General features: G+C 45.1%; 1 protein-coding gene across 2 annotated transcripts in view; it reads right to left on the bottom strand.

Moving 5' to 3' along the window:
- SCN8A (sodium voltage-gated channel alpha subunit 8) overlaps nucleotides 1–20,032 on the bottom strand; it is a 164,924-nt gene that overhangs the window by 27,973 nt on the left and 116,919 nt on the right. For both annotated transcript variants that reach the window (XM_054696632.1, XM_054696631.1), the window contains 6 exons: nucleotides 16,572–16,810; nucleotides 9,180–9,353; nucleotides 6,992–7,348; nucleotides 2,119–2,589; nucleotides 1,524–1,641; nucleotides 698–852 (listed from right to left, as the gene is read on the bottom strand). In XM_054696632.1, coding sequence (XP_054552607.1) covers nucleotides 698–852; nucleotides 1,524–1,641; nucleotides 2,119–2,589; nucleotides 6,992–7,348; nucleotides 9,180–9,353; nucleotides 16,572–16,810 — 1,514 coding nt within the window. The remainder of the gene's footprint in view (nucleotides 1–697; nucleotides 853–1,523; nucleotides 1,642–2,118; nucleotides 2,590–6,991; nucleotides 7,349–9,179; nucleotides 9,354–16,571; nucleotides 16,811–20,032) is intronic.

The following is a 20,032-nucleotide window of genomic DNA, read 5'->3' as shown; positions in this document are numbered from 1 at the left end:
TTCTTCACCTTTCCCTTAACTAAGAGAAGGAGCGTGTAGTACTGGTAGTCCCCAGTGCCCTCACGTCTACCCAACGGGAAACAGCCCCTCACTCCAGACCCTGTCCAGGTCTCCACGGCTACAGTCCTACTAAAAATGAAAGCTAAGGCCAGGAGACTAGTTCTGCAGGGGAGGAGCCTGTGCATTCAGGCCCTGATGCCTCCCTGACCAGTGGTGAGCACTCACCAGCGCGGGAAACTATGTACCAGGGTCTGATTCTCTAAACATCTGCTAGTGCCCCAGTCTCCAAACCCAGCGGGGTGTGAGGGGAGAGTGAGTGGAAGAACACCCCTCCCTCCTATCTTGGGCAACTAAGGAGTAAATAAAATAGTTGGGGCATTATTTAAGAAAGGAAAGCTCATTTTAGGAAGTTGCTTAAAATGAGGCAAACCAAGCAGTGGAGGCCCCTGGTGATCTGTATTCTCGCCCTGGGTCTGTGGGGTCATCCTGAATCTAAAAAAGATCAGGATGTGGACGAGCTGGATCCTAATCCTAACTTGTTAGAACAACGGTTCATTCTTAACAGGCCATTGTTCTTGGAGCCACCATTGCTCTGTGTCCTCGGAGAAACTGGGTTTGGGCCACTGGGTACCCCCACGAGGTCCCCGGGCATCCCCCACCCACCCCCAGTCCATCCCTGCCCCTCCCCGGCCCTCACCAGGGCGCCGCTGCTCAGCAGAATCATGAAGATGATGAAGGTTTCAAACCAGTTGTGCTCCACGATGAGGAAGCAGGTTTTCCGCAGGATCCACCAGGACTTGCCCAGCCCCTCTTCAATGTTGACCTGGCAGCACTTGAATCGCTGGACACAACCTGGCACCAGCGGGAGAGCAGGTGAGGCCCAGGGAGTGCGCCCTGCCCAGATCCGCCCTCTCCTCCACCTCCCAGACCCTGCCAGTGGCTGCCCCACCACACGTGGGGAGTGGGGCTGAATCAGACGCCCGATTCAGAAATGGAGACGTGGCAGGGCTGAGGCCACCACAAGGCCACCAGGGCAGGGCCCTCTGGGCTTGGGAAGATGTCCTGTAGGGAAGCAGTGAGAGGGAGGAACACAGGGTCATCAGGAGGCAGGTACAGGCCTTTCTAATGGGAGTGTTTGGGCTGATACCAAGGGGAAAAAATAACAAAAGTGGGGCCTCCCTGGTGGCACAAGGGGTTAAGAGATCCCCGGCCGGCCAGGGAGCTACCCACAGGGTGCAGCAGACCTCTCCTGTCTCGCCCGCTGTTCCCCTCAGCAGTGTACTTCATTGGTCTGCCTGTTCTGTTCCCCACTCTGTCTCTGGTGAATCCTCTCACCCGCCGCACCTCTGGCCTACGCCCCAGATCTTGTAGGCATAAATAAATCTTTTAAAAAAATAACAAAAGTATGAGAATAGAAACTTGTTTTTGAAGAAAGCCATGACCCCCTCACCCCACTAACCCTAGCGGAGCTCTGTCTACACGCAGTTCAAGTGCCACATGCGCGCCTCTGCGCCCCCTTCTACCTTCTGTGAAGCAGGCGTCTGGATCCAAGTATTCCTCAGGCTGTTCCACGGGAACTTCTTCTACTTCTGGCTTGATGTCGATGGTACTTCCTTCGGAGGAGCTGGTGTCATCCAGTTTCTAGACACACAAGGAAAGGGGGTGAAGAGGCTCTGGGGTATCGCGGTCCAGCCGCCCTGGCGCCGGCTGCAGTTCCCATCACAGCTCATCATCACCTCCCTCTCAATGGGAGGGCACAGGGCCCTCAAAACTCCTGTCAGGATGGGGTACAACATTACAGCCCACTCCCAGATCCACAGTAAACAGATGTGGTTCCGGGTCAGTCTGAGGGATGTCGCTCCAGCAGACTGGAGCAGGCAAGGGCTCCAGGGTTTACTCCAGCTTCTGGCCTAGAGGGTTCCAGAGCAGTGGAGACAGACCCAGGGATCAAGGGCATCCAGGGGAGGCTGACAACGACAACGGAAGGGAGAGGAGGTGGAGCTGAGCTGGCTATTCCAGAATCGCTCTACCAAGCCCATAGCTCAACCAAGGCCTGGGCTGACAGAGCCTGTTTATTTTCACACAGGGTCAAGACTGGGTTCTAGGCTGGGACCTTACATCTTTGCTGCCATCGGGGTCCGACTCGCTGGTGACATCCTCTGTGTTGACGTTCTCAAAATCAGATTCGCCAACGGCGATGGGGACCCGCACGGTCAGGTTGGGGTTGTTGATGAAGGACATGTGGTCTTCATCAATGATGTACTTCTCCACGCTGCTGCCAATGCCGCTGGTCGTGCCGTTGCCGTTTTTCTGGAAGTCACCATTCCGGTGGATGTCTGCACCGGTGTGGTTGGCAATGCAATTGGCCTTCTTTTCATACAGCTCGTCCAGAGGTTTCACCTCATCAGCCTCCCGCTGCTTGAAGTGCGCCTGCATGAAGGCACGCACCTTCAGTTTGGTCCACGCCACCCCCTTTTTGATGCGGATCACCGAGATCTGCAGATTGTTCATTTCCCCGTCGTCGTCTGTGGCTGCCAGGTTGTCTGCGCTGAAGGAGCTCAGGAGCAAGGCCAGAAACAGGTTCAGCACCTATACCAGGAGCATCAGAGAAAGAAGAATGAATGTAGAATGGTTTTACGGCAAGCTCTCCACTGAGCTAGGGCTGTGAACAGGAAGCCACAGGCTTCTGTGACAGACTCAAGAGCTTCTGTTGTACTTTATTTGGCCCCCAGGGGTCTGAGATGCTCATGCCACGAGGCGGGCATTTTGCTTGGTTTTGGTTGTGATACCGAGTGTGGCATCTCTTCTTGGTTCTTTTGTAGTTTGACCTACTTACATATGTAGCCCAAAACATACTTTTCTTATAACCAGAAAAAGCAATGACTATCCATTCTGGAAAATTCCCCCCAAATGAAAACAAAAAGGCAGGCATGGGTAATTGGGAAGGACTGAAGACTGCACTGATGCTCCAGAGGTGTCTTGGAGAACCCACATTAGGAAATGTTAGGCTTGGAGAACCACACTTTCATGTACTGTATCCCACAGGCAGACCTGAAATATATTTAATGTCATCTTATTTTAAGAGGAATTTTATTTGTTATCCTAACACTTATCAAAACAAAACTGCTTCAAAAGGACAGTGATGTGACTTTGCGTTCCGTTGTACCTCTAGGTGTCAAGCCATCAAATGCAAGCTTATCTATTTTTCTAATTTCCTATTTTACCAAAGGGGCATTAAGATTAATTTTTTTTTTAAGACTTAACTTTTGAAAAGTGGGAGAGATGTTCACTTCTTGATTTACACCTGGCCCTTACTCTGTCACACTTCTGAAGAAGAGCAAGGCACACATCCTAGCTGGAGATGATGGCATGTACGGAGGGGGAGGAACGGAAACAACAGATAAACCTTATGTAGTTGGGTTACCTGGGCCATTTGCAGAACTGAAGAGCAATACGGTTGGTAGAAAGGGGATGAGGTGGAGGGATGAGTTGGAGGGCTGTGGTTGGGAGAGTTCTGAGGGTCAGGCTGAGGGATTTGAGTTTTACTTCATTGGATTCACTTGTTTCTTGACCGGAGTCACAGATGAGACAGACATTAAGAGAGCCATTGTTAGCAGCTGGAGAGACGGTACTAGGAGGGAGGAGGTTGTTACCTGCATGAGGTGATTAGGGTCTCGACTGGGGTATAGTCATCTTTTTTTTTTTTTTTAAAGATTTATTTATTTATTTATTTATTTTTAAGATTTATTTATTTATTTGTACAAGCACTGGGTACAGTCAGAAGCGCGGGAGGGTGAGAGAATTCACCAGAGCCAGAGCGGGGAGCAGAGCAGGCAGAAGGACCGAAGTACACTGCTGAGGGGAGCAGCGGGCGGCAGGAGAGGTCTGCGCGCCATGTGGGACCCTCCTCTGGTGGCCGGGGAGCAGCCGGGGATCGAACTGGCACTGCAGAGGCTGCGGGCAGCTTCGCAACCCAGCGCTCAACCACTGTGCCACTGGGGAGGCCCTGGGGTATGGTCATCTTATCCCTCAGCATGTATAAGACTCTCGTGGGTGGGACACTTGTTAAAATACCTATTTCCTTGGCTTTACCCAAAAGAGATTCTGATTCAGTGGATCTGGTGTGGGACCCTGGGACTTGGTCTTTCATAATGAGTGGACCCTGGGTGAATTGTGATGTCTTAGACCACACTTTTAGAAATACCGGATGGGTTATAGAAATGGAAAAGAAGGGGCAGATTTTAGAAACACTATGAAGAAAGATATAGGAAGAGAAATCCTATAAAGAAACATATGTAAGGTCTCAGATATTTACTGGGGGTGGAGAAAAGAGTCAGAAGAGACAATACAGGTTACTAGACATGAGTGGGGAGAGGCAATGCGTACAGAGAGCCTAGGAAGGCGTCACATCAGGAGCAGAAGCACGAGTTGCTTTTGTCCTGTGCTTTTTGTCATGGGGAGATGTCCTTGAGACAACTGACAATAGGGGACTGCAGCAAGGAGGCCAAGGTCAGGGTTACTAAACGCTGGTTGCATTACATACCAGTAGGTGACAGCTATATTCACTGAAGGAGTGAAAAGCCTAAAGGGGTTAGGACTGAGGAGAAGGTGTCTGGGATGGAGATTGGAGGGATTAAAGAAACATTACAGGGCCTCCCGGGTGGCACAGCGGTTGAGCGCTGGGTTGCAAAGCTGCCCGCAGCCTCTGCAGTGCCGGTTCAATCCCCGGCTGCTCCCGGGCCACCAGGGGAGGGTCCCACATGGCGCGCAGACCTCTCCTGCCGCCCGCTGCTCCCCTCAGCAGTGTGCTTCGGTCCTTCTGCCTGCTCTGCTCCCGGCTCTGGCTCCGGTGAATTCTCTCGCCCTCCCACGCTTCTGACTGTACCCAGTGCTTGTATAAATAAATAAATAAAAATAAATCTTAAAAAAAAACTTAAAAAAAAAAAGAAACATTACAGTATCTATTTTTATAAGTCATGCAGTGGCCATGGCTGGTTCAGAGGCTGGCGAGTAGGAACTTGCTTCTGTATGGCAGGAAAAGGAAAAGAACTAATATGGAAGGGCTCTTTAAGTTAGTCTTCTTCTAGTCCTCCTTGCTTTACACTTATAAGTGGGATTAAGCCTGATCTGAAAGATGGGGACTTAGTAAACTTTAGTATGCATGTGACTCACTTGGAAGTCTTTTTAAAAATGCAGGTTCTGATTCAATAATTCTGGAATGGGGGTTAAGACTGCATTTCTAACACCCTCTCAAGTGATCTTGTTGCTGTTAGTCCTCAGGTCACACATTGAGAAACAAAGTGCTAATATCTCCGTTGGTGAATGTGATAAATACAGAGGCAGAATATAGCAGGCAGACAGGTCACGGTTAAGCAAGAAAGTGATTTGTCATTTACACAAATGAAGTAAAACCCGGAGAGGGTTTAGATCAATGAGTCTCCATGGAGGGCAGTTTTGTCCCCTCGGGGAGAGTTGGCAATATCTGGAGACATTTTTTGCTTGTCACAACTTGGGGGTGGGGGGTGCTACTTGTTAGTGGAGATCAGGGACGCTGGTACACATCCTACAATGCATAGGACAGCCCAAAACAGAGAATTATCTAGCCCAAAATGTCAGCAGTGTCCAGGGTGAGAAAGTCTGGCTTAGATGAAAGAAATTTTTTGTAGTAAAAGAGCAAAGGACCTGAACAGGTGTTTTCCCAAAGTGACTTACAGATAGCCAACAGGTACATGAAAAGATGTTCAACATCACTAATCATAGGGAAATGAAATTAAAACCACAATGAGAGAGCATCCCATATCTGTTAGGGTGGTTGTTATCAAAAAGACAAGAGATAACAGAGATAGCAGAGATGTGGAGAAAAGGGAACCCTTGTGTACTACTGGGAGAATGTAAACTTTTATGGTCACTATGGAAAATAGTATGGAGAGTCCTCAAAAAATTAAAAATAGAACTACCATAAAATTCAGCAATTTCACTTCTGGGTGCTTATCCAAAGGAAATGAAAATACTCACTTGAAAATTCTAAAGCACCCCCATGTTCACTATAGCATTATTTACAACGATGAAAACACAGAAGCAACCCAAGTGTCCATCAATGAATAATTCTATAAAGAAAATATTGCACATACACACAATGGACAATTTTTCAGCCATAGAAAAGAGTGGCACATGACAGCCATATGATTACATTGGTGGACCAAGGAATTATGCTGAGTGAAATAAGTAAGAAAGAGAAAGACAAACACCATATGATTTCACATATATGTGGGATCTAAAACAAACAAATAACCCAAGTCCATAAAGAATAGATTGGTGGCTGCTAGAGGCAGGAGAGGGGGTGGGGTGAAAAGGGTTAAGGAGGTCCAAGGTCCAAATTTCCAGTTATAAAGTAAGTCATGGGAATATAATGCGCAGCATGCTGACTATAGCTAATAATACTGTATTGCATACTTGAAACTTGCTAAGCGAGTTGATCTTGAAATTCCTCATCACAAGAAAAACATGAACTAGACTTATTGTAATCATTTCAAAATATGTACAAATATCAAATAATGATGCTGTATACCTGAAACTAAGATAATGTATACATGTCAGTTATACCGCAAGAAAAAAAATTAAGAAAGGTGGAAGAACACACCCCCCCTCGGAAAAAAAGAGCACAGACTCATATTTTAGACTAATATCTAAAATAAGCTCTAACATTTACCAGATGTGTGTGTGTGACTCTGGGAAAGTCATTTAACTTTGCGAAAGTTTTCTTAACTATGAAAAAGTGTTGGAAGATTGTGGTGTAAATACCAGTAAATACCAGACTGTCAATGCCAGTTTCCTTTCTTTCATTTGTACCTTAGGGTTCTTGGACCAAGAAGGAATAAAACCCAACATAAACAAGGAAGGTAGCAGTAGAAGGACAAAGCAGAAAGGGCTTCTGGGTCAAGGGTAAGATGTTTAGGGCAAAGAACATGAAAGTCTAGAAGTCAGTACTAACCACCAAGTTGCCAATAACCATGACCATCATGAAGACAATGAGGCACATGGCCTGGCCTGCCACCTCCATGCAGTCCCACATGGTCTCGATCCACTCCCCACACAACACTCGAAAGACAATGAGGAAGGAATGAAAGAAGTCATGCATGTGCCAGCGAGGGAGTTCGCAGTCCTGGTTGATCTTGCAGACACACTCTTTGTAGTTCTTTCCGAAGAGTTGCATCCCCACCACGGCGAAGATGAAGACAATAATGGCCAGCACCAGGGTCAGGTTGCCCAGGGCACCCACTGAATTTCCAATAATCTTGATCAGCATGTTCAGGGTGGGCCAGGATTTCGCCAATTTGAAGACTCGCAGCTAAGGAGAAAACCCAAACAAAATCCATATTATACTCAATCCATTTCTTACCCATGGCTAACATAAAAACATAGAGAACTAGCAAGAACAGCTTAAAATGATAGTGCACCCTTGGGACACTCCCAGGACTTTCTGACAATATCTTACCAAACTAAAATAACAAGAGCTGAGCGTTTGAGGGAAAAGTGATCACTTTTCTGGTAAGAGAAAGATTTACAACTAGCAACCAAGAAAACTGCCTCTGTATGAGTTCCTCAGTCAATCTACTTTTTCAAAATTCTGACATGAACATATCTTTCTCCTTCTGATTTTCTCTTGACTTTTCAAGGGATCATACCGATATTCAGAATACAGAATATCTGGTTCTGTTAATCATGCAATGCCTATATTCTGTCATGAATGATTATAAGGTCTTGACTAACAGCCCAAGAATCGTAACATACAAAGCCCGTAAGTGGAATGACAGTGACGAGGTCATCAGATGACGTAAGTTAACAACTAACACACATCAGGAATTCTGGTGTAAGGCAAGCCCTCTATTGTGAACATCGTTTTTCTATTGAAAATTTGAGTCTTACTGGAGAGTATAAAGTTTACCAGGTATCGCTCTATGTGGATATCTGGATTAATTCAGCTTTCCCCCTTTCTGACTCACTTTTAGTTTTTTAAGAATATTAGTGTTACAAGGGACTATGGAGATGGTTCACAGGTGAATTGGTGATGGGAATTTTATGAGGACTACACCTGAGAGGAGAAATATGTATGTATATATACACATACACATATATACGTATATATTAAAAAAATAAATGAATATGATATAGAAAAAAAAAAAAGAATACTAGTGCTAAAGTTTCCTTCACTTAACTCCTTCCTCTCATCTTCTAGATAATATGAATAATTCTTTTAAAAAGCCTATTGTGGGCTGGATTCTAACAAAGCTGCTGAGCAGAGGTTATTTGTGATTGGGCTGAGTGAAATCTCCATTTTACAAATAGTTTCACTCTATTCCAATTTCATTCCTTAGCTATGCTGAATAACCTAACGAAAAAAACCTTAAATCCTTTCAGTTGCAAGTGGTCAAGCATTTCCCAATAGGGAGGGTAGAAACCTAGGCCAGTTCTGAGACTTTATCTGAGTGGGTGCCCTTTGGCTCCCCAAAGAAATACAGCTTCTTTTTTCCTTTTTTTTTAAATACAGCCTCTTAAGAGGTTCCACCAGGGCATCCCTTAGACCTGTGCTTACTGGAAATTATTTTCAGGATATCATTAATTATTCTTTCAGAAACATTTTAGCAATTTAAACACTAATTTCTTCAAAACATTAAAAGAATCCTTAGTATGAAAAGCAAAGCAAGTGTTTTAACAACCAATTTCAATGTAATTAAAAATATATCATTTGATTCTCCTTTTTTGGAAGGAATCACCATGATATAAGATATGGGGAAAGCCATCTTTGAACAAGAAGAAATTCTAGCCATTTCAGGGAGATGTTCAGTCAAGAAACAGGCTTGCTAGTGTACCCAAATTGCACCTTAGTATATATAGCCTTTGGGTGTCCTTTTTCAATGTTTAAATTAACCATTCTTTTTTGAGGAACTTCCTAAAATTTGATTTGTTTGTTGACTGACGCTGCAAAACTAAATTATATTAGGTATTTAGCAGAAAAGTTTCCAAGATATTAGTAGCTAAGCCAATAAATAGTCAACTAGAATGGAAGTAGACTACAGCTAAGGATTTAAAAAAAAAATCATCAAATTAACTTATACAAATTTCTTCCTAGTAGCTGCAAGACAGGAAATGTAAAAAGAAATTGGAGAAACATGGAATACCAATCGGAAAGATCGCAGCACCGAAAGCCCCTCCACGTCTGCTAGACCCAGTTCCATTAAACTGAGGGAGACAATAAATCCGTCAAAAATGTTCCAACCTTCTTGGAAATAATAGTAGGGATCCATGGCTATGAGCTTCAGGAACATTTCCGCTGTGAAAATTCCAGTGAAAACCTAGAGGGGAAAGGGGGGGAGGGGAAGAAAGAGAAATAATAGAGAACGCCTTTATCATCATCTTTGCATACAACATACCCAAGAAGCCTCAAGAACCAGCCTTGGTTAGATTCTGCACGTGAGGCCAGTGACACCCGTCTGTCCCACCGCCACACCCTAGGCTGCAGGAAAACCTTATTTTCTTCTTGGATGAAGTCCTCAGGCCCCAACGATCCTATCTTTGCTGCCAGAACCCAACAATTCACATTATTTAAGGGAGCAGCTGAAAAAATATTCTAAGCAATGGAAACACCACACAGGTAGCTTTTTAAAAAGTTACGTTATGTCACATCAATGTATCTGCTTGGGACATTTGCCTTAAAAAAATACTCATTGTATATCTTCTAATATAGTAAAATTATATTGGAAGATAGAGCCATTATTCCTGTCTTGAGTTATGCGTCTTATCAAACTTGGACATATGCTGCAGGGCTTTATACTTTAAATCATAAAGGCAACAGAACATTCCTGAATTTACACAGATACAGGAAAAGATATCCAGGGTCTCGCCACCTTACAGACAACAGTCATTTTTAAGTATTCCCTTCTGGGTTTTTTCAAATGTATATATATTCTGACATAGAATGTACACAATATCATGGGTCTTATTTTCCAGTTATCATAATTCTATCCGTGTTGCTATACAGTCTTTCTAATTCCCACTTTCACTGCTTGCATAAAATTTGATTGGGTAAATAGACCCTCAAAGAATTTACTTATTGTTTTTATTTTTTCAGTATGATAATAACAGAATTATTTTAGATGTGGAGTTTAATAACTTCTTCCCCATGCTAACTATCTACCACTTTTCTGTTTGACAGAGGCCTTGTGTTCCCCAGTGCCATCTGCAGCATGCAGTCTTGCTAATACAACATGCAGTAAGAAAGGAAAACCATGAATAAAGCCAGTTTTGATGAGACCAATACCCTCACTGTAGATTAACCAGGTTAACACCATACTCTCACTGAATATTGTGATTTTAGACAGGACTTCATACGCAGTAAGTTTGAAACTTTTAATAAATTAGTATTTGTAACCATTTGGCTACCAAATTTACATATGAAGGCGTTTAAGGAATATTTTGAAGATATGGTTTGAGGGCAATTAAGAATAGTAGAAATATTTAGGCTGTTGTTGCTGTTTGGAAATACAGCAAATTAAAGCAAAACAGTACCAACACAGAATGATTAAATGGAAATACATGAAAATGAGTAAGTGGGTTAGACGTTTTGGTGTCCACAATGAGTCCCCTTTATTTGAAAACTGAAAGAAAATATTCCCTGAAGGGATCCAGTTAAACTAACTCAAAGTTCACAGTCAATTTGAACTTGTTGAGCATCTATACAAATGGGACATCACTAACTATCAGTTCAGCTATTGTTTGGAAAGCAACCAACCAAACACACACACACACACCACCACCACCACCAAGAAAAAAAAACCCATCTGGGGCCTCCCTGGTGGCATAGCGGTTGAGCAGCGGTTGAGCTGCCCGCAGCCTCTGCAGCGCCGGTTCAATCCCCGGCCTCCCGGAGGGTCCCACATGGCGCACAGACCTCTCCTGCTGCACCCGCTGCTCCCCTCAGCAGTGTACTTCATCAGTCTGCCTGTTCTGCTCCCTGCTCTGGCTCTGGTGAATCCTCTCACCCTCCCACGCTTCTGACTATACCCGGTGCTTGAATAAATAAATAAATCTTAAAAAAAAAAAAAACCCAGCTGGAATATTCTTATAAGAGAGGTCAGGGAATGCAGAGCAGCTCACTCCTGACACACATTTCACCCTCATTGTAAACCCATCGTATCTCCCCTATGGAGAACATTAGCCTGTGTCATGCACACTAAGTAGAGACTGAATTTGCTGTCCCACTGGCGACCATACAGGGAGTTCTCAGTACTAAGTACTGGCTCATTGGTCCCGGGAACTCCCATCTAAGGAACTCTGGGTCCTGAGAGGAAATCAATGAAGACACAGAGTTGTGTGACCCCACTTTTCAGTGGGGTGAATGGCCCCCAGATGCTAGACAAGAAGGCTAGTGACAGGTCAGCAACCATGTTGTTTCAACACAGAGTGTGCTCTTATCATTTGAGGGAACATAAACTTGTAATATTGGTAATGTGAAGGAGTTACTTTTTTAAAATTGGAGAAGAACAGATTTAAGGTTATCCTTATGATGCCATTCTTACTTGCACTGTATTATGCTTCTTGAGAAGGAAAAAGTATAGGCAATGGATGACAAGCTGAACATAAACACTGCCTTGTGACTGTCATCAAATCGTCCCTTAAGAATTTATATTCTCGAGCCTTCCTGGTGGCACAAGGGGTTAAGCACTGCACTATGAAGCAATGCACAGTCTCTGCAGCATGAGTTTAATCCTTGGCCTGCTGGGGAGCAACCCACATGGCAGGGCAGACCTCTCCTGTCTCGCCCACAGCTCCCCTTAGCAGTGTATTTCAGTCAGTCTGCCTGTTCTGTTCCCCTCTCTGTCTCTGGTGAATCCTCTCACCCCCCGCATATCTGGCCTGTACCCCAGCTCTTGTATGCATAAATAAATAAATCTTAAAAAAAAAAGAATTTATGTTCTAATGCAGCTGTTCTCACGGCATACTTGAGGATCCCCAGGTCCCTAAGAGCCTTTCAACGGACATGAGATCTGTGTGAGGCTGGGCCTTTTTTCTATACTTCAAACCAAACAATATATCACACAGATTGAGTGCAGAAGCAGGTAAGAGAATCTAGCTGTCTCGTATTAAACTAGACATGAAAGCGATTTGCAAAAATATCAAAAGGTGCCCTTAAAATTTTTTTCACATACAATATGCTATTTATGTAATTGTAGAATGGGTATGTTATTGTTATTTTTAAATAAATATTGAAGATTTTTCTCAATTTTAGGACACTGTGGTGCGTATCACATAAGCCAAAATTCTTTAACTCTGTAGGCGTGTAACAGGGTCTCAGACAAAAGGGGCGAGAACGGCAGTCCCAAGAGGATGTTCTGACTCGCCTCAGTGTATCTTTCTAGTTTGGACAGGTTTCTGAGCACAGGCATAGAACCTGTAATGCCACATCACCAAGCAAGGCCCACAGTGTCCTAAAATTGGGGTGTCTACACTGGGGTCATCCTGGGGCTTGGGAAGGATGAGAAGGGCCACATTTCCGTCTGCGTAACACATGTCTGAGCCAATTTGCGGCTTGCATGTTCCTGTCTGTCCTCAGAAATGGGGTTGTGCAGGGGGGGTGCTTTCCCAAAGTTAATGAAACTCATTTTGATAAAAACCCCAAGTCTACCACAATGGAGACAAGAGACCACAGGAGACTATGAGAAGTATCATAACAGCTTCTTAGGAGCTCGGTCAGCTGGGGGCAGGTGACCAAGTAGTCGCTACTCCGCGTTCGCTTGAGTCTTTCCGGATCTTAAGGTTGACAGCCCTCAAGCCTGGGCCTCCAGTTAAGGTGATCATTTTGTACTTGTTTGCCCAGACTGTCCCACTTTTAAAACTGAGAGTTCCGCATCCCAGGAGTCTCCTCAGATCTGTGCAAATTGGAACAGCTGGTTACCCAACCAGAAGGAAACAGACAGAAAAATGAAAATAGCATGTGATAAGTATTTATAAAGAGGTATGCACAGGGGGGCTATGAGGGCACAGATGAAAGAAAAGTGAAAGCATAAAAAGATTTTCTTTCAGTTGCAAATCTCGTTAAAGTGCAGCTTAGAAATAATATTCATGTGTATTTGGTGAATGAGGAAAATTATTTTTTCTTTTTTTGCTTACAATCTCAGAAATTAAAGTTCCATGTCAGGTTATGCTTTGCCTTCCTCCTACCAGACTCAACCCTAAAGCCCTGCCCGCCTGGGAGGGACTGAAGCCAGAGCTGGGGCCCAGAGGGCGCCCCTGGAGGAGGGCTGTGGGGAGTCACACCTGAGAGGGGGTGAGAGTGCTCATGCAGGGGTAGCCCCATATGGGCTGTGAGAGCCTGCGCAGGACAAGGAGGGGTGCCCACTTTGGGGGACAGTCCTGCAGCAGGTGTCAGAGAGTGGGAAGAGCTGGCACAGGGTGTTGAGGCTCGGGGGAGATGGGAGGGTGTCCACATGAAGGGGTGGGGGACCAGGAAGAGAGGTAGAGCTGAAGGGGATGCAGACAGCGTGCTCGGGTGGCGGGCGGGTGGGAGGATGGTCTACTGCAGTGTCAGAGCCTCAGAGGCCTGAAGGTGCCCATACAGCGAGGTGAGGGGTATCAGAGCCAGGCAGGCTGAGGATGTGGCCTGGTCGAGTTGGCCATTGAGCCAGATGAGAAGCTCCAGGGGGAAGGATGGCACATCTGTCTGCTTATCTACCGAAAACACAACTGAACTGGCCTGGCCGTGAGAAGAACATGGCATTCCAGCAGGAAGACAAAGTCTTACCCTGATTCACATACCAGTCAGTCTCCCTTTGTCCCATCCTCTTAGCCTCAGGTTCAGTTGAAGGCTCTATCCAAATCTCAAGTTTTCAAAAATTCTCCTACTGAAATACACTAACACCGCCCCTAAGATCTGTACAGTGCTGGTCACTGTGCCAAAAGCTTCTGTGCAGGTGTTCGCCTCGTCCTCCCAGCCACTGTGACACGGTATTGGCCTCAATTTATAGATGCAGAACATCACTGGCTTATTTCAGGTTAAGTTCTATCATATAGGAACCAAGCCCCACATCTTCCGACCTGGAGTTCTGTGTTCTGGCCAGCTCGGCACTGAGCTGACGGCAGCAGAGGTATCTCTGAGTTTCTGGTTGTCTAGAAAACACTCATGGTGTAAGCTTCCCTGAGGTCCAGCGTTTACCCAACTGCCTGTCTGGAATCTTCATTCAGTAAGCAGATGTCCCACACTTACCGTGTCCAAAACAGAATTCTTTATTTTAAACTCCAGACCTGTTCCTCCTCAGTCAGCTCCACTTTTCCCTCAGGTACTAATCCCCGCATCTAGGTGCCAGCTTTTATTTCCTGCCCTTCACTCTCATATCTCATCCACTGGCCTGCCCACAGTATCCTGAACCAGGAACTCTATCTCTACTAATCATTATTTACTTTTCCCTTGAAAATTCCTGCCCCCCAAAGTGTTTTCTTATTCTAGAACTTTGCTTTCATTGGTTAGTCTCACAGAGTCCCTGAATATTAGCTGCCAACCTTTCCTTTGCTCCTCTTTCTTCATCGATGGCTCTGGGCAGTCTTGACTGCTCACAATGCTAATTCAGGGATGCCCCTAAATGTGTGTAGATTTAGGCCTCCCCTGGTGGCACAGCGGTTGAGCGCTGGGCTGCGAGGCTGTGGGCAGCTTCTGCAGTGCCGGTTCGTTCCCCGGCCGCCGGCGAGGGACCCACCAAAAAAAAAAAAAACTGTGTAGATTTAAGAAAGGGAAAAATAACGTCATTTTCTGACTTTGTTTGGGGGCAAGTCTATTCATGAGAAGGTGAAAAGGCCTCTCAAAATTCCACAGAATTCAAGGACTAATTCTGTAAAATAAAATAAAAACTGAAGAAAACAAAATGTTATAGGGAAACCACTACTATCATCACCAACAATAAAACTGATCAAGTCACTGTTCTTGTTATTTAATCCTTGGCTAATTAAATAAACGTTATCTATATAATCCATATGTCTACACTACATGATATACACTTATATCACTGTGGCTTATATCACTGTGGCTCCATGGCCAAGCCCCTGGGTCAGCCAGTCATATTGAGCTCACCCTCAGGTGCCTTTCAGAGGTGTTGGCCGATTTCCTAGGCAGTCCGTGGGAGTGTCCTATTTCAAGACTCTGAGTGTTTCATCTGGTGGCATCCAGTTTTACAGCACGGCATCGTGCTGTAAAGCAACACGGAATCGTCTTGGATATACACCAGGGAACACAAGGGGCTACAAGGACTAATCAGATAGAGGATCCCCTTTTGCTATGTGTGTTTTCAGAACAGAACTCAAAATTATATTATGAAACTTCAATAGTCTATTAGGATTTAAGGTAGAAACTGCGTGTGTGGGAGGGGGGTGAGGACAAACACTGGTCAGAGATCATACTCAAATTAAGTAACATCTAGATTTGACAAGCTGATGGTGTAACTCCTAAGGAATAATGAGACCCAGCTGACCTATGGGATTCTGCCCAACTAATTCTTTACTAATTCGAACAACTCCTGATTTTTGTACCAAAGAAGTAAAGATTGGGGCCTCCCTGCTGGCGCAGGAGTTAAAGTGTGAGCTCTATCAAGCAATTGCCAGCCACTGAAGCACAAGTTCAATCCCCAGCCAGGGAGCTGACCCACATGGCGAGGCAGACCTCTCCTGACATGCCCGCAGCTCCCCTCAGCAGTGTATTTTGTCAGTGTGCCTGTTCTGTTCCCTGCTCTGTCTCTGGTGAATCCTCTCACCCTCCACACCTCTGGCCTCTACCCCAGCTCTTGTATGCATAAATAAACTAAAAAAAAAAAAAAAGTAAAGATAATCTCCAAATCATGGCTACTTGACTTCAGAAAATACTGAGTAATCTGTTTTCAAAAACTGCACTCATCACTTATACTTAAATAATACATTAAATATATGACTTAAGCTAACATGAAAATAAGTTTGGCACAGAACAACTAATGGCAGAAATGGCAGATGACAGACCAGAAGTTGGACTGGGGGCGGGGGAGATTCAGTCTAGAATTAAAAATTCCCCACAGAGAGTCGTCACATGAATAATTAAGATATGACAGCGAAGGCAAATTTACAGTTACACTCAGGGCACTAAAAGACCTGTCCTCTCTTGTGGTGGCTGTTACTGAAGGCGAAAGGGGATGCAATTTGCTACAACAACGCAGGAATCAACGTGAGAAACAGAATGAGAAAAAAATCCAGAAGTTCTTGGCTCTGGCTCTGAAGCCAAGCCCCGGCACCAGCCTCCCGTTCTGTACCAGGCTGGTTTTCTGCCAGCAGCTCCTAAGTGATGTCTTCCAAGCTCTGCAGGGGAGAAGGGGTTTTGGTGGCCAGGGGGTCACCATAGGGGTCAGTGCGGTCAGCACCAAGGCCTGTGTGGCAGTATTTGTCTTCTAATGAACTGTTACTTTTTTTCCCCAACTAAATCCCAGCTTTCAGTACTAGACAAAGATGTCCTACAGGCAACACATGTTCAGATCATAGCACCAGGGGATGGAGCCCCATCTTACCAGATTTCCTACAGCCAAGACGTGTTCGAACTGCGGCGTCATTGGGTGGTGCTCCATCGCCATAAAGAGTGTGTTCAGGACAATGCAGATGGTGATGGCCAAGTCCACGAAAGGGTCCATAACGATCAAGTTCACAATCTCTTTCAGTTTTATCCAATAGGGGTGACACTCCCAGATGAGGAAGGTGTTGGCAAATTTATACCAGCATGGTGGGCACTTCCTCTGTGACTCCTCCAGTTCTGCAATGAGTAAAGAACACAGGTGGCTCCTCAATCAGAGAGAGAATATGGGCCGGGGGGAGGTCCTACCCTCACTGGGTGGCTATCACTGCTAGTAGCTTGGGAATAAGGAATGGAAGACTGATTTCCCCTCCGTTTTCCTTCTTTTGAAGGGAGACAAGAGGCATGATTATCAGGACCAGGTCGATTTCCTGTTCTTAACGATCTAGTTATAAACCAGACTCAATCCATCCATTTTAAGAATATGAGCATAATGGTTAGGAACTAGGTCTCTGGAGTCTGTTACTGGCTTCCACACCCACCAGTTGTGAGATCTGAGGTAAAGATGGACCCTCTGTGCCTCAGTTCTTCATGTGTGCACTGGGACTTTAGAGGCTCCAGGACTCATCAGGTCTGTAACTCTCACCCACTGAATAAGGGTAACAAGGGTTGATTCATGTAAAGCGGAGAGCATAGAGCCTGGCACATGTCACGTCCTCAATAAACGGCAGGCACTATATTATACATCATGAAATTATTATCAGAGAAGCAGTCAGAGTGTAGACTGACACCAGACATACTTGGACACAAATACCTGCTAACTGTGGGTCCTTAAGCAAAGAACGCCAATTAATTAAATGAGCTAAAATACATAACACGATATGCGATACGTATAAAATAAAGCGCACACACGCGCGTGTGCGCGCACACACACACACACACACACACACACACACACACACACGGTGTTTTGTGCTTCAGAACATCCTCGAATATAGCGGTACGTGCTATAGAAGTATTTGCTATACTGTTTTTTGTCAGCAGAATCAGCACCAGCAACCATTATCGCCTGAAATACGTTTCTTACTCTCTCAGAAGTGCAAGTCACCGAGTGTGCGGTTCATAATTCAGCTGGAATGTAAATCACTTCCTTTCTCCTTCACCGTCTCCTTTACCTTTCTCACCTCTCTTCTCTCCTGTCTTTCTCTTCTTTTTGTCTTCTCTTGTCTCTGTCTCTTTTTTAAGAAACGGAATCTTTTTGTCCTAACAAGATCTTACATGACTTTCAGTATGTAAAACAGATAAATGAGGAATTGCTCTACATGACGCAGGAATCTGGCTTAGCGCCCACCTGATCCACTGCTTTCTTCCCTGAGGTCCTCCCTGAGAATCCTAGCACTGATAAACACAGACTTCAAGTCGCTGGACTAGATGATCTCTCAGGTTCTTCACAAAACAAAGATTAAAAAAGACTCTTAGATACTAACGGTAGAGAGCCACTGTGGCAGCTGCAAAAATCTAGGCATGAGGCCCTATGTAACAAAGCTCTCCTCAAATTAAGTGTGGACTATTGCAGCTAGGATACAAAGGTCCAAGGACTTGATCTAGGAGGATGCTCTTCTATTTTTTTTTAAAGATTTATTTATTTATGCATACAAGAGCTGGGGTACAGGCCAGAGGTGTGTGGAGGGGTGAGACGATTCACCAGAGACAGAGCGGGGAACAAAACAGGCAGACTGACTGAAATATATGGGTGAGGGGAGCAGCAGGCGAGACAGAAGAGGTCTGCTTGCCATGTGGGTTGCTGCGAGGCCGGCCAGGGATCGAACTTGCACTGTGGTGGCTGCGGCAGCTTCATAGGTTGTGTCTTAACCCCTTGCGCCACCAGGGAGGCCCTAGGAGGATGTTCTTTTAAAGGTGTAACTGAAAACCTGCTAGAGGGAAGGTACTGGTTCTACAGGGTCAGATGTCACCACCTTCCACCATCCCTGCCTAATTCTGCTGACAAAATCAAATCATTCAAGGAATACAAAGGAAAGTTTCCCAACATTTCACCAAGGACAAGATGGCTGCCTTAAATTAGTCTACTTTGCCGTTTTTCAACCAGCTGGATGGTGCCCATGGTGATGGCTTTATTTTAGATGGGGTGTTTTGGGTGGGCTTCTGATTGGCTCCCTGGTTGCTAAGAAAATGGTTGCCTTGGTTTTTCAGATTTAAGGGCCACAGTGAGCACCACGTGGGAGTCTGCGTGGGAAAGGAAGTCTGTGAAGAAAATTTGCTTTGGCTTCTTCCTTATAGAACTCCCTCCCCAAGGTAAATTTAGTTTTCTTCCCAAAAAAAGAAAATGAAAAGGTTCTCTTATTTCCATAAATTCTCCTAGTACATATTTGGCAATTTGGTTCCGTTCCTTTTTTCTCTCTCCTCCCTTCTCCAAATGTCTGCTGCTCACCGGCACGCATGGGGGCTGAGGCAGCAACTGCTCACACTCCTGACAGCTGACACAATTGTAATGTTTTACAGTGAACTAGGCTGCACATCTTTGCCAGACAGTGAAGAGGGGTTCCCTTACCCTAGGGGGCACCCAGAAGATCCCCACAGGGATACCAGAGAGCTCTGATGCATGATCACTGTGAAGGGACAACATTCAGGATAGTATTTACTGTTCCATGAAAAGTAATAAGTCCATGAGCTTCAGGAGCTACTTAATTAGGTGAAAGAGTTCCATAAAGATACTGCAACCTGTCACTGGCCCCACATGCCTGGGATGGCTGAGTCTTGGTGTGAGAGAATGGGTTAGTATATGGGGGTGAAAGAAGTTTGTGGGGTTTCTCTTACTTCGCCTCTGGACATTTTCAGAGAAGGCATTGTAGGTGGCAACCTTGGGGATGGTGGAATCGTTTTCAGACAAGGCCTCATAAGTCCATCAAGATGGCAGCACAGACCACGAGTTTCTGAAGGCAGGGGCTTCTCTTAATTCAGCAACTTTCAGGTACCTACAGAGCAGTAGGCACTGGGAATATGAGTTTATAGCCGCACAGGAGAGAGATACTAGTTAAGTAACTGCACTGACGCTTGATGCTTCTCAGTGAAATAAAAGAATAACTAAAACATGGCAGCAATGGTGATGGTCAGCTGCCTCCATAAGTTTTGAAACGGCTTTATCCAAGAATCAATAACACCAAATACTATCACTACTTCATTCTTATTCTACCAGCTCTATTCCCTGCTCCCACAGCTTTTCTGCTTTGAGAAGTGAGACCATACTACTTTCTGCCTATACCTGCGCCTCCAGTCCTCTGAAATACCCCAAAACTTATGGCTCTGCTTTCTGTGCATCTTGCTGAGTCCACTGGGTCCTGGTGAGCATGTGTGGACCAGGATAGGGGGTCGGCAGAACAGGCAGGACTTTCTCATTATTTACAGGATTCTGGAATCCCACTGTGGTTTCTAAACGATTAGGTA

Source organism: Talpa occidentalis, unplaced genomic scaffold (assembly GCF_014898055.3).
Source record: "Talpa occidentalis isolate TD23 unplaced genomic scaffold, MPIMG_talOcc4v2.1 talOcc4.16, whole genome shotgun sequence".
NCBI classification, from domain to species: Eukaryota; Metazoa; Chordata; class Mammalia; order Eulipotyphla; family Talpidae; genus Talpa; species Talpa occidentalis.
This window is presented reverse-complemented; position numbering and strand designations above follow the sequence as displayed.